Source organism: Narcine bancroftii, chromosome 3 (genome assembly GCF_036971445.1).
Source record: "Narcine bancroftii isolate sNarBan1 chromosome 3, sNarBan1.hap1, whole genome shotgun sequence".
Taxonomy (NCBI): Eukaryota; Metazoa; Chordata; class Chondrichthyes; order Torpediniformes; family Narcinidae; genus Narcine; species Narcine bancroftii.
Window position 1 is genome coordinate 13000502 of NC_091471.1, and position 15005 is coordinate 13015506.

The 15005-nt window shown below is 43.1% G+C and overlaps 1 protein-coding gene across 1 annotated transcript in view; it reads right to left on the minus strand.

Annotated features, from left to right (window-relative positions):
* Positions 1 to 15005, minus strand: part of LOC138756974 (dedicator of cytokinesis protein 2-like) — a 1510503-nt gene that overhangs the window by 1281504 nt on the left and 213994 nt on the right. Inside the window, 1 exon segment of the mRNA XM_069923500.1 lies at positions 13335 to 13431. Within this exon segment, the coding sequence (XP_069779601.1) occupies positions 13335 to 13431 (97 nt within the window).

Genomic DNA, 15005 nt, shown 5'->3' on the forward strand with positions numbered 1-15005 from the left:
ATAAATCTTCGTCCGCGAAGCCAAGCCAAAGAAAAAAGAAGAAAACACATCAATATCATCGTTAAATAAATAGTTGAGTTTTGGAGGATATGTATGAGCAGTCATTCAGCATTCTCACTGCCCGTGGGAAGAAGCTGCTTCCCAGCCTGGTGGTTCTAGCTCCTGTTTCTCTTTTCCGACGGGAGTAGCTGAAAGATGCTGTGAGAGGGGTTGTAGAGGTCCTCACTGATCTTGGGAGCCCTCCTTAGGCAACCATCCAGGTAAATCCCATTGATGGGAGGAATGAGGCCCCAGTGATTGTCTCTGCCGGTTTTATGGTCCTGTGGATTGACCTGTCGACCACCGGATAGTGGCCGGTAGCCTTGCCCGCCTCAGTCTTCTCAAGTCGTGCAGTCATTGTTGTGCCTTTCTGACAGGTGAGAAGATGTGTAATCAAGATAGGGCATAGCTTTAAGTGGACTGCATGGAACCTGGTGCTCTCTGAATCTCCACTATAGAGCTATTAATGTGCAGTGGAGGGGGTTGACCCCGGTCCTCCTGAAGTCCATACTCATCTACTGTGTCTTATCTACATTGAGACAAATTGTTGTTTAAACATTTCCTCTCTCACTTTTAGATTGTGTGTGACAGTTCCATCCTGGGGAAAAAAACCCTGATGATCTAACCACTCTGTGCTTCTCACAGTTTCACCTCAACTCGTGCCGTGCCAGAGAAAACAATCCAAATTAAGTCAGAATCTGAATTTATTGTCATGAACGAGTCATGAAATTCAGTGTCTTGTGGCAGCGTCATAGGGCAAATATTCATATTATAAATCACCTTACAACATTACGATAAAAAAGTAAAAATAATTGTGCATGGAAAGCAAGGCCGTGACTTTGCTTCATTGGAATCTGATGGCAGAGGGGAAGATGTCCTTGTCCTGCTGAGTGCTCGTCTTTTTCCTCCTTTGACTTTTGCAGAGGTGCACCAAAGAAGAGGTACAAGGACTGCCTAAAGAAATCTCTTGGTGCCTGCCACATTGACCACCGCCAGTGGGCTGATTTCGCCTCCAACCGTGCATCTTGGCACCTCACAGTTCGGCGGGCAGCAACCTCCTTTGAAGAAGACCGCAGAGCCTACCCCACCTCCTGCTCCTATACCTTATGTTCTTCTCAATACTTTGAAGATCTCATGGCATGTGGGTGATAACGATGCCATATAAATGCAAGATCTACTTAAAATTTGAGCATCTTGGATTAGGATGAGCTGTCTCCCGAGCATGTCAGTGGTAAATGTGCGCCTAAAAAAATAATAACCCCACTTTCCCCACCCGCCACACTGCTTCATACCTCAGGAAGCCCTTAAAATTTCAGAACACTGTTAAATCTTTAGGACCAGGCCATCTGTAATACATTTCCTGACAGGTATAACTCATTATTTTCTATTAGCTTTCATCGTTAACCAAGATAAATCTGCTTCCAATCCCATCAGTAACATTGCAATAAAAAAGTCATCAATTCCTCGGCTTGAAGTTATCGTTACTGAACACAAGGTGCTACTTCTAATTAATGTTAAGCAAACACTGGAATTAATATAATCAAATCCATGTTTGCTATTTTATGCTCAATGATACACCGCTTATCCAAACAAAATCATTTCTTCTCTCCTCAGTTGGAACATGGAAATCCTAAGCAACCTCGGTGAGGAATCCACTTTGAGAAAATAAAAATTGTTTCCCGTAGAAAGTGTTGGCTCAGTGAGTGGGTGGAGGCAGAATCGATACATTTCACACAGGAATTAGCTAAGTGCATAATAGGGAGATAAATAAGAGTTGGAGGGACTCAATGAGTTAGGCCGCATCCATGGAGATGAATGGCCAGTTCAACGTTTCGGGTCGCCAAACTTTCGAGACCATAGCAGGCAATAAAAGGTGGGGAGGGGCCAAGAATTGTCTTACTCAGAGTGGTGGGGACCTGGAATGCATGGTCAGGGGGTAGTAGTAGTGATGGCTGGTACAGTGGGGACATTCAAAGGACTCTTAAGGATGGAAGTAAAATAGAAGGTTTGGGGGTGTGAGATGGGGAAAGGTTAGATGATTGTGGAGTAGGTGATAAGAACATTGTGGGCCCCGAAGGCCCTGCACTGTGCAGTAATGTTCTATCTTCCAAGCAGTGATTGGATACTTCACAGAACAAGGTGGGAGAGGAGGGAAGGAGACCACTGAGGGGCTGGGGCAAGGTGGAAATCGAGTTGGAACAGGCGATGGGCAGGTGGAACAGATGATGGAACCCCAGATCAGGGTCGGGGTGGGAGACCAAAATAATGCATCATGGCCAACTATTTGAAGGGCAAGGGAAGAGGGATTAATTAGGTTTGTCTTTTGAAAAGCAAGCACAAGAATAATGGAATTACTGGTCAGATACATCATTTTATTGTGCTTTATTTCCAACTGATCCATCCAAAATATTTTAAGGGGAAGGAAACAGATACAAAATTGGAAATTTAACATCCAAAGAATTGAAGCAGGTAGTATGACAGCAATAGTGTACAGGCCCTTCAGCCCAGCTCATTCTTTCCAACAAAGGTGCCCAGCAAAGCAAATCCCATGTTTGGCCTATATCCAAAGACCACAGCCAGTACAAATCAAAAACATCTCCTCCTCGTTGATAATCAACACAGGCACACCTCAAAGAGGAGTGCTAGGCCCACTGCTTGACTCATTCTACACACATGACTCTGTGGCTAGGCATAATTCAAATTCCATCTATAATGTGGTTAGCACAATGCCTTTACATTGCCACTGATCGGGACTGAGGTTCAAATCTCATGCTGTCTGTAAGGAGTTGCTATGTTCCACCTGTGTCTGCATGGGTTTTCCCGGGGGCTCTGTTTTTTTCCCACTGAGGGGTCGGCAGTGTAGAGGGTAAAGAATTTCAAATTCCTGGCTGTCAACATCTCTGAAGATCCATCTTGGCGCTTTCATATCGATGCAGTCACAAAAAAAGGCTCGCCAGTGGCTATACTTTATGAGGATAAAACTATGTTACCAAATACTTCTGCAAATTTCTACAGGGGTACTATGGAGTGCATTCTAACTGGTTGCCTCTTTGTCTGGCACGGAGGTGCCAATACACAGGACTGGAAAGTACTACAGAGAGTTGTGAATTCGACCACCACCATCATGGTCACCGATCTTCACTTCATCGAGGACATCTACAAAGAAAGTGTAATGTTCCCAGATCTAATTATTTCACAAGGGCTACCTGCAGTGGCTCAATAGGTAGAGATCACACTTCTTAATACAGAGGCTTTGGGGTTTTCCAATCTCCACCAAAACATAAAATTCAAGGGGCATGAGAGACTCCAGGCACTGGAATAAATTTGGAGCACTGGAATATGGAGCAAAAAGAAATCTCCTGGAGTAAACTCAGCTGGTAGAGCAGCATCAGTAGGAGAAAAAGAATTGTTGATGTTTCGGTCCAGGGCGTTCACCAAGACTGAGAGTGCAGAAAGGAGTATGATGAGGTCAGAGCTTCTCCTGGACCAAGGAAGAACTGGCTAAAGGAATGGGCTGCATGAGGGGAAGAGTTCACAATATCACCGATTTTGCTCCGCCATTCAAATCATGAGTTGACCCATCCACCACCTCAGCCCCATTCTCCGGTCTTCTCCCCGTAACATTCAATGCCCTGACTAATCAAATACCTATCAATCTTGGCCTTAAATACACTAAATGACCTTGCATCCACAGCCGTCCATGGCAACAAGTTCCACAGACTCACGACCCTCTGACTAAAGAATTTTTTTACACATCTCCGTTTTAAATTGATGTCTTTTTACCCTGAGTTGAGGGACGACGCTGCTGATTGGCAGGTGACAGGCAGTGAGAGAGGGAGGGGCAAGAGACAAAGAGGGAGTCAGGTGGAGGATGATGAAGGTGAAGTGGAGACACATGATGGATGGTGAGGAACCCACAAAGGCGACCAGCATTAAAGTCTGGAGCACGTTGAAGTAGACATCGAATGACAAGGCCGAGCTCCCTGCCTGACCTTCTGAGTTCCTTTGGCAGTTTGCTTCTTGATCCAATATCTGCTCTCTTGTGCCCAGGCCAAAATGTATTCTTCAGTTACCAAGCTTGGCTCAAGCTCATTGCCCCCTTGGTGTTCGTGGGGGTTCATTGCCCCCTTGGTGCTGGTGGAAGCTCATTGGCTGTCTTGTCCTTTGTATGCTAGGTGCATTGAGGTTTTGAGTCTGTGAACACCTTTAATTTAAAATCCTGGCCAAGGAAAGAGGCTTTACAAGTCAATGGTGCAAATATATTAAGCAAATTAATTAGATTTAACACTGATATCAATTAATATAATAATCCAGAAGGAATAATGTCAAACCTACCTTAAGATTTACACTTCTACACACAAGGCTATGAATTGTTAAGCATTATGCATTTTAATGGCTGAATATGAAATAAGTCTTCTGTGCCTGGCAGATAATGCTTGTATCAACAGCTCTCTGCAGTGAAGCGAAGATTATGATCTTGGAAGATGCCGAAAATTAGATTGTAATGGAAACATTTACGGGGGGAATTCTCCTGCACTCACGTGAGAAGGAGCGCAGCGCAAGGAAATTACGTTCCAAGGAGCAACTGTGTCGATCAGTAAATTTTCAACCAGGGCCATGGTTAGGAGATAATCTTACTGAAATGTTTACTGGGACATGAGTCTCGACCAAGCTCAGAGGGGGACATTTGGGTGAGAAACATTATTGAACAAAGCCAATAGGACCAGTATTCTGCGTGGCTTCTTTGAGCGAGAAGCCCTGGAAATCTGCATGAGGGCAGGGCAGCTAGTTGGTGTGGCTGCTTCACACCTCCTGTGACCTGGGGGGTCAATCCTGAGCACTGGAGAGGTTTGTGTGGTGTGGTAAACCACTGTTACGTCATGATTGGCTGCTGCCAGCTGGACACACTTCCCGAGACTGATCCTACCCATAGTCCCTTACATGCTCCACCTTTCTCTTTGCTTCGATCAGTCAATGAGATTAAAAGCCTGATAGTTTCACCATATCAGCCTTCTGTGATTATTGATAGTACATCGTGTGGGGTATGCCAACGTAAAATTGCCATCAACTTCTTTCTGTTCACTACAATCTTCCTGCTCTCTTACATTCCACCTCTAACACCATCTGAATTACTAATAATTTCCTCACAATATTTTTGCATTAATGTCAACCTCTCCAATTTCAGTTAACCCCCTTCCTGTGTCTTTTTCTTTCCCTAGTCCTCTCTCTCCTTTCCTCGAAGGCCACGGTTAGTGTAGCACAACACTATTACTGTACCAGTTTCAAATCGACCGCTGTCTGCAAGGAGTTTGCACATTCTCCCTGTGTCTGTGTTAGTTTCTGCCGGGTGCTGCAGTTTCCTCCCATTGGGTGGCACGGGCTCATGGGATGAAAGTGCCTGTAACCGTGCTGTAGGTCTAAATTTTAAAGAAGCTCCCCACCGCCTTACTTTCCTTCTCCTGTCAAAGAGCTCCCTATCCTAGTGCTCTGCCCTCTCCCCTCCCCTTCAACCTCTTTTTCTCTTCAATCTTCCCACCTATATCCAGCTATTAACTCTCAACTGTTAGCCCCCTTCCTCCTCCTGTCCTCTCCCACCCTCACCTTTTTATTCAGACAGATCTGCCTTCTTTTCTTTTCCTGAAGGAGGGCTGAGGACTGAAATTTTGGTTGCCCTTAACTTCCTCTTAGATGCCATGCCATGCTGTGTGATCTGCTGAGTTTCTCCAGCACATTTGTCTATTGTATAATTCCCTGTAACACTGTGCTAACAAAACAAAGCTTTTTAGTGCACCTTGAAACCTCCGAGATTAAACAATTAACCAAGCTTCTCCTGAAACAAAAATACACGTGGGACAAGTATTAATCTATACAAATAAAGAAAGACAGAAATATTGTTTTGTGAGTGGGTGGTTAGTGTTACCAGCTCCTTTGGTCATTCAGTAGTCTCACTGCCCATGGAAAGCAGCTGTTCCTCAGCCTGGTGGAGCTGGCTCTGATCCTCCTCTATCTCTTCCCCGAAGGGAGCAGCTGAAAGATGCTGTGTGCGGGGTGGAAGGGGTTCTCCATGATTTTGCTCACCCTCTTCAGACAACAATCAATGTAGACCACATTATTGTGAGGGTGGGGGGGAGTAGGAAGACTCCAGTGACCTCCTCTGCTCTTATGATCCTGTGGATTAACCTCTGATCCATTTCTCTGCAGCACCGTGATGCAGTCGGTCAGACATTGTCGATAAGAGCTCCTGTAAAAGGTTGACATGATGGCAGCTGGTCGTCTCACCCACTTCAGTCTTCTCAGGAACTGCAGTCACTGTTGTGCCTTCCAGACAAGTGAGGAGACGTTGAGTGTCCACAATAGGCCATGAGTTAAGTGAACTCCAAGGAACTTGGTGCTCTCCACTCTTTCCACCGCAGATTTATTGTGGAGGGTATTTGTTCCTGGTCCTCCTGAAGTCCACGATCATCTCCTTTGTCTTGTCCACGTTGAGACTCAAGTTGTAACTCCCACACCATTTCATGGATTTTCCAACCTCTTCTCTGCAGTGTGACTCATCGTTGTTGCTGATGAGGCCGACGACCGTTGGACCCCTCGATGAGGTGAGTGACAGGAGAATCAAGAGAAAGTGAATGAGAACAGATTAGAAAGAAATAATTGGAGGAATGTGATTAAGGGGATTGCCCTAAGCTAACAAAGGCTTGAAGGACTGAATGGCCTCCTAAGTCATGACAAATACGTCATTCCTTCTCACCTAACAGTTACAGTGTCACCACTTTGGGTGTTGGCATTGAAATAGAATGATTGCCATCCTGTGTACAGGTATACAGTGAAAAGCTTTGTTGTTGTGCTGTCCAGGCAAGTCAACCTATTCTCAAATATGGCAGAAGGGAAACAATAAAACAAAAGTACAGGGTCCCGAGTTATAGTTGGCCAAAAACTAACCCCAATATGCTGCGTGCAGCATATAGTGGAAAGTCCAGTTAAGCATTGCAGAGGCACGATCTTTTTCCCAATGACAAGTCCATTTAAGAGTCTGCTAACAGCAACAAAAATTGTCCTTGAATGTGGAATCTCTCTGCAATGTCAGCCAAATGGTGGCGCCATATGTAACAGGATAGTGAATCAGAATAAAGAGAAACAATGAAGTGTGATGACACTGTGATTGTAGAAAAAGCACAGAAAAAGCACAGCAGGACTCATAGCATCCATGGAAGGTAAAGATATATTACTGACGTTTCAGGTCTGAGCCATTCTTCAAGGTATCGATAAAGCAGGGAGTGTCTGAATGAAAAGAATGGCAGGGAAAGGAGTATAGACCAACAGACAAAAGATGAGAATTGGAATGGGTAAAGGTTCCATTATTGTCATGTAATACTACATTTAGAATGCAATTTGACCTCCGTAAGGAAGACAGAGTGGGACTATAATTTCCAAATCTTAGATTTTACTATTGTGCAGTTAACACACAGTTAACATTTTGGTAAACTAGTGAACTGCCCTTCTTGGGTAGAAATGGAATTGAATTTCTCTAAAAACTCATCTATGTTGGCTATTTTAGGTTCCTCTTTACCCCTCTCCTCTTCTAAATAGATACATCACCCAATAATAAGAAATAGGTTGAGAATATGGACAAAATTTAGGAACTTCTTTTGGCCATAGTAATTTCTCTCTTACCAGTCCTATTATAGATAACCACCTTTTGCAACCTTTCTTGTTAGATGCAGTTTTACGAAATGGTTTTGATTAGGTATCAAAAGTAATAGAGATCTTTTTATTCAAAAGAATTTTGCTTCTTTTGAACTATTGAAAGCCTAATGTAAACTTCTCAATGGACATTTTTGTAGATATTTACAAGTTAGGCATTTTTGTTCAGTCTAAGCTTTTTACCCCCTCCATAAATCTTCGTCCGCGAAGCCAAGCCAAAGAAGAAGCTTTCTGATTTCCCTCAAATCCCAGAAAAATATTATTGATGTACTTTTTGATTTGCAGTTCTCCCAGCTGGATTAATATCAATTATTTATAATAATTTATTAGATTTAAAAGCAGCCTCAATGGCGAGGATTAAGAATGATTGGGGAAGGTGATTTGAATATATCATTTTCAGACCAAGATTGGTTTTCACATTTAACTTGATTAATGAATTCTCATTTTGTGCATGACATTGTTTGTTACAATTTAAGGTGGTGCATAGGATATACGTCCAATGTCAACTTAACTCGTTTTTACTTGGATGTTGATCACTATGTGACAAGTGCAAAAACTTTGAAGCTTCATTGATTCATATGTTTTGAGAATGCCCTAATTTAGAAAAATTTTGGAAAGATCATTTTCAGGCTTTATTCCCTTGATTTTAGCTTTTATCTCGTTGATAGCAATTGCAATGAAATGGAAGGGTGACTCTCCACCTACTCATGCCCAGTGGTTACATGACGTTAAGTCCTGTTTAAGCATGGAGAAAATTAGATACAATATCAAAGATAGAAAGTTACAACTTGACAAGATGTGGGGCCCATTCACAGATTACTATATAATGATTGGAAGATTTAAGAAGTCTGGATGCTCCAGACACTTTCTGTCTGGTGTCTGGAGGTCGCTATTCGATCCTTATCTTTTACAGTTTTCCAAGTTAATCTTGTTTAGACAGAGGATTTGTGTTTTCTTTTTCTCAATTAATTAGTTAAACATGGGTTCAAATATGATTGTCATGGATCATATCATTAATTCAGATAGAATGCACCCTTTGGCCATACAAAGGGATTGTTTAATTTAATCTTATCTATTTTCTACCCAGAACTACATTGGGATAGATTATGAGAAGAGGATAAATTGTTAATTACATATTGATAGAATTTGATGTTTTAAAGAAACAAGTTAAATAAATAATTATGGATAGGTGTTTAATTTATTATGTGTATATGACATGACCTGTTGTTTGTTAATATTAGATGAGTTTGTATGTAGGATTTATAGACTAAACTCAATAAACTCAGTAAAAATATTTTAAATAGGATATGGAGAAGAGGCCAGGAGAAAGGAAATGTGAGAATTGGTGGTGGGGTTGCATTAGTTTTAGTTTAGTTTAGTTTATTTATATAGCACAATTAAAACTTTAGAATCTATCCTGAGCTGTACTGGCAGCCAGTGAAGGAGGTGGCTGTGTGAATACAGAGTTGAGGTAAAGGAGAAAGAAGGAAAAAGGAAGAAAGAGAGAGAGTCTGAGACAAACCTCCAGAAATGGCCAGACAATCCATCTATTGTTTCATCTTAGCACCAAGAATCTTAACAATGACTGAAAGCATCAAAAGGCACTTTCTGGCAACATTGGACTTGTTCCAGTTTACCAGTCCACAGACAGCGCAACAGCCTTGACCCTCCACTTCGTCCTGACCCACCTCGAGAACAATTCCTCATGTTTCAGGTTGTTGTTCATTCCCTTCAGTTCAGCACTCAACACAATCATGCCTCAGAGGCTGGTGGATAAACTATCTTTGCTGGGACTCAATACCCCTCTCTGCAACTGGATTCTGGACTTTTTGACACAAAGACCACCATTAGTTGAAACCTCAAGACCCATCAAGGTGAGCACTGGCGCACTCAGGGCTGTGTGTTCAGGCCGCTACTGTTCAAGCTGCTGAATCAAGACTGCACTGCCAGATTGAGTTCCAACAGAATCATCAACTTTGCAGATGATACAACAATCATTGCCCTCTACACATCATGGAGAGAGTGGAGAGTGCAAATCTTTCTTGACATACATCCAAGGGATGACCTAACCGGGGCTCACGACAACACCTTATTAGTCAAGAAGGTGCACCGGGGCCTACACTTCCCAAGGAGGCTGAGGCGAGGATGGTGGCCCCAATCTTGACAGATTTGCACACAAACACAATCGAAATTGCCCTCTCTGGCTGTATCATTGCGTGGTATTGTAGCGGCAAAGCAACCATCCTGAGGTCTATACAGAGGACCACCGAGAAGATCACTGGGGTCTCCCTCTCCTCCATTGACAGCATTTACTTGGAGCACTGTCTAAATAGGGCTCAAGGAATTGGAGGTTCCTTTCCAACCAACGCACTGTATCTTCAGCCCCCTACCATCAAGATGGTAGAGGAGCATCAAAATCAGGACTGCCAGGCTGAGGAATGGCTTCTTCTGGCAGGCTGTAAGACTGATGAACAGTATCCTGCACATCAACCCAATTATTGATGTGTGTGTATATATACATACACAATTTGATTATTTATGTGATCATTTTGTACTGTGTATTGTGTGGTTTTGTACATGCACCGTGGTCTGAAGAGACATAGTTTCATCGGGTTTTATATGTATAATCAGATGATAATAAACAAATTAGAACTTGAAGTTAGTTTCCTATTATTGCCTTGTGTAAGAATAGTTCCCCCGAACAGCACTGAAGTTAGAATAAAGGAGGCCTAGGTTTTGGAAGGACCATTGGATTGTCCTCCTTGGAGGCCAACAATCCTTCATCCTTCACAAGTTACTAGATTCTTCTATAGGAAGTAAAGAGTAACCGACATTTTAGCCTGGACCCTTCATCTGGAGGGCCCGAACCATCCATTACCTTTTACTCCCTGCGGATGCTCCATGACCTGCTGAGTTTCTCCAACCTGTTTGTCACTGTATTGCACTCGACCACAACATCATAACATAACGTAACATAACAATTACAGCACGGAAACAGGCCATTAGGCCCTTCTAGTCCGCACCGAACCAAACATCCCTCTCTAGTCCCACCTCCCTGCACAATGCCCATAACCCTCCATCTTCTTCTCATCCATATACCTGTCCAACCTTTTCTTAAATAATACAATTGACTCCGCCGTCACTATTTCTCCCGGAAGCTCATTCCACACGGCTACCACTCTCTGAGTAAAGAAGTTCCCCCTCATGTTACCTCTAAACCTCTGCCCCTTAATTCTTAACTCATGTCCTCTTGTTTTAATCTTTCCTCCTCTTAACGGAAATAGTCTATCCACATCCACTCTGTCTATCCCTTTCATAATCTTAAATACTTCTATCAAATCCCCTCTCAACCTTCTACGCTCCAAAGAATAAAGACCTAATCTGTCCAATCTCTCCCTATACTCTAGATGCTTAAACCCAGGTAACATTCTGGTAAACCTTCTCTGCACTCTCTCCACTCTGTTTATATCCTTCCTATAATTAGGCGACCAGAACTGCACACAGAACTCCAAATTAGGCCGCACCAACGTCTTATACAATCTCAACATCACCTCCCAACTCCTATATTCCATGCAATGATTGATAAAGGCCAGCATACTAAAAGCCTTCTTCACCACCCTATTCACGTGAGTTTCTACCTTCAGGGAACGATGTACCGTTACTCCTAAATCTTTCTGCTCTTCTGTATTCGGCAGGCTTTCTTGTTTAATTCCTTACTGGAGTCGCGTTTGGCCAGAGCAAGATTTGGATGTTGGCTGTCTGGCTTACAGACATGAAGATCACAGTTTACGAAGATTAGAGTCAGAAAACGGACAAAAATCTTTAAAATGCTGGAGCAAGTTAAGAAGCACCACCTCGCACCCTACATCGTCTTTACTTACTGATCAGAGCAACCCCATCACTGTTCGCAAGAAATGTTACCCAACACAGTTAACCAGAGCTGGTGCAAGGAGATGTCGCACTGTTATTGATGATTTCATTTATATCTTGCTCTAAATCTACCTCCAAACATTCCAGAAATACTTTCCAAAATGGCAGAGGAAATAGAATGTGTGTGTGTGTGTGTGTGTGTGTGTGTGTGTGTGTGTGTGTGTGTGTGTGTGTGTGTGTGTGTGTGTGTGTGTGTGTGTGTGTGTGTGTGTGTGTGTGTGTGCGTGTGTGTGTGTGTGTGTGTGCTCAGAAAATGCAGGAACAACACCTCGGTCATCTTTTCGATTTAGCATCCCTCCCCCTTCTCCTTCCCCTTCCCCTTACCCCCGCTCCCCCCACTCCTCCACACAGATCGGCCATTTTAAACAAGCACTCTTCAATATCTCTTGGTCTCTGTCCTACCACCTCTGCTCTCCCAGCTTTCAACCAGATGCTTGTTTCCTACCTCTTCTTAGTTCTGAAAAGAGATCCTAAGGGTTATCTCTCTTTCCTCCCCCTCATACTCTGCCTTACATGCTGAGATTTCCCAGATCTTCCAGAGTTTTATTCAAGTTGCTGAAATAAAATCTGGCCAACCTTCTTCACGAGGAATTTAATTGACCACTCACCCCATTACTGGACATTACAAAACACAGTCAGCCAACGTGTTCCCTTGTACAGAGACAGGTGCATTTTAATATTAGACATTGATTATAAAATATTTGGGACCACGAGAGGTGATAAAAAGTGTTTCTTAAATACAAGAATCTTTCCAATATCACTTCTAAATTTACAGATTCACTAACCACGGAAACAACCTTCCTTTGACCGAAGTGTCAAGTTGCTCACTGATAACCAGGTGCACTCTTTCCAGTTGGTTGTCATTTCCTTTTGAGCTGATAATGGGGTCTCCTTGCAGCTTAGAGGGTCATTGTAACTTTTCTTTCCTGAACTGAATTGTTGCTCGTTCCAGACACATCCTATTTCACACCTAAAGTTAGATCCAGCTCACTCTAATGTAACCTCCTTGTTATTATTCTCGAGATCAGCCATTCTCAGCCTGACTTTGGCCGGGACCCTTTCGGATTCTGCTCCAAGTTTATCGACCCCCTTCCCTGGAAGCAGTCAACTTTAGTTGGTTTCTTCCATTCTCTTCTCCCGACTACATAAAAAGCATACAAAATATATTTATGATTTCAGTCTGCCCCCACGCCCTTAAATGTACAGTGGCCCACAGGGAGGCAGACGTTTTTCCCTCACCCCCCCCCATTGAAAATGGCTGGTGGATACCAAGGAATGTTTATAGATTGAGTGATTATATGTATGGATCAGGAATTTGCTACGGCATGGACTAGTAGGGCCGAACTGGCCTGTTCTGTGCTGTAAGTGGGTTATATGGTTATATGGTTATTAATGATGATATTCCATGAATACAAGGATTGAGAAGTAAGATGCTGCCTTAGCTACAATTGGGACCTTGTACAAAAACGCATTGTCATTACAGTTAATTTGAGACAAGATGAAATATTGATTTGTTCGAAACACACCACTGCTAGAGAAGCAAATTGATCAAGCCTGTACTGGACTGTTCCATCTTGCTTGCCAGAGGGGCCATTTTAAGGTCATTTTCACACTCGACAATCCATTGTGGAAAATAGGCCATGTTATTCCTCATGTCCACTTACCATATACAGCTGCTTCCAGATGTTGGACCATTCCCTCAAGGTGGTTGTGATTTCTTGAACCAGAGGCATCTCCGTGGAAACAATATTCTCTTGGTTCCTTAAAAATTAATAAAAAGTAGTGCTGACAAAGTGAAGCATGCTGCAAAATATTTTCCGAACTATTAGTTTCCCTCAACATTTTTTAAAATGTTCAGAATACCTTCAGACGATACCTTCCATCATCAGGGGCCTCAGGAAGGCAATGATAAAATCTTTGAAAGATTCGAGAAAGAAGTTTCCTGTACAAGGTGAATTATTATTTTAATAGTAATTTTTAAGTACAACTTTAGACATACAGCACGGTAACAGGCCCTTTCGGCCCATGAGTCTGTGCTGCCAAATTAAACCACAACCCTCGGTATGTTTTGAAGGGTTGGAGGAGCACCCAGAGGACACCCAAGCAGACGGTGCCAGATTCGAACCAGGGCCGCTGCTGTAACAACATTGCACTAATGGCTAATGGCTACACTAACCTTGGAGGCTGATGGGAGAATGTTTTAAAAGTCAGAATTGCCACTTGTTGAATATCACAGGCTGTTGACACAGACAACACTTAGATTGGAAGTGGGAGAAATGAAGCTTTAAGAAACCTCCTCAAGCAAGGCTCCTGTCTGACATGATATGTTTACAGCAACTCAAGTCACCATCTATTACATCTCAACCTTGCATTCACTCCTGACATTTAATATGCTCCAGTTTCATTATACTGCATAGCCCTTCCCCTGCACATACAATCTACTGATGACTCCAAATCCCCTACTAAGTTCTGAAGCTGCAAGCAAATGCTCTAGACCAATATCATGGCGGGTGGCACAGTGGTTACCGCGCCAGCGACCTGGGTTACCGGCACTGTCGGTAAGGAGTTTGTACGTTCTCCCCATGCCTGCGTGGGTTTCCTCCAGGGGCTCCAGTTTCCTCCCACCTTTCAAAAAACGTAGCAGGGTTATAGTTTAATTGAGTGTAATTGGGTGGCACAGACTCGTGGGCCGAAAAGGCCTGTTACCATGCTGTACGTCTAAATTTAAAACTTTAATCCAGGAGGACCACGGTGCTCAGCAAAAGTGCCTCCACTTCTCAAAGGCATTTAGAACAGAGAACATAGAACATTGCAGCACAGTACAGGCCCTTCAGCCCTTGATGCTGTGATGACCCATATATTTCTACAAAAAAAAACCTAAACCCTCCCTACCCCGTAACCCTCTATTTTTATTTCATCCGCATGCCTGTCTCAGAGTCTCTTAAATGTCCCTAATGCTTCAGCCTCCACCACCACCCGTGGAATTCCAGATACCCACAACTCTCTGAGTTAAAAAAAAAACCTATCCCTGACGTCTCCCCTAAACTTCCCTCCCTTCACTTGGAACAGATATCCTCTGGCGTTTGCTGTTCCTGCCCTGGGGAAAAAAGATACTCTCTGCCAATGGCTCTCAGAATCTTGTAGATTGTGTAAGTCACCTATCGTCCTTCTTCGCTCCATACAGAGAAGTCCTAGCTCTGCTAACCTGGCCTCATAAGACTTATTTTCCAATCCATGCAACGTCCTGGTAAATCTCCTCTGTACCCTCTCCATAGCTTCCGCATTCTTCCTGTATTGAGGAGACCAGAACTGATCAGAATATTTTAAGTATTCAA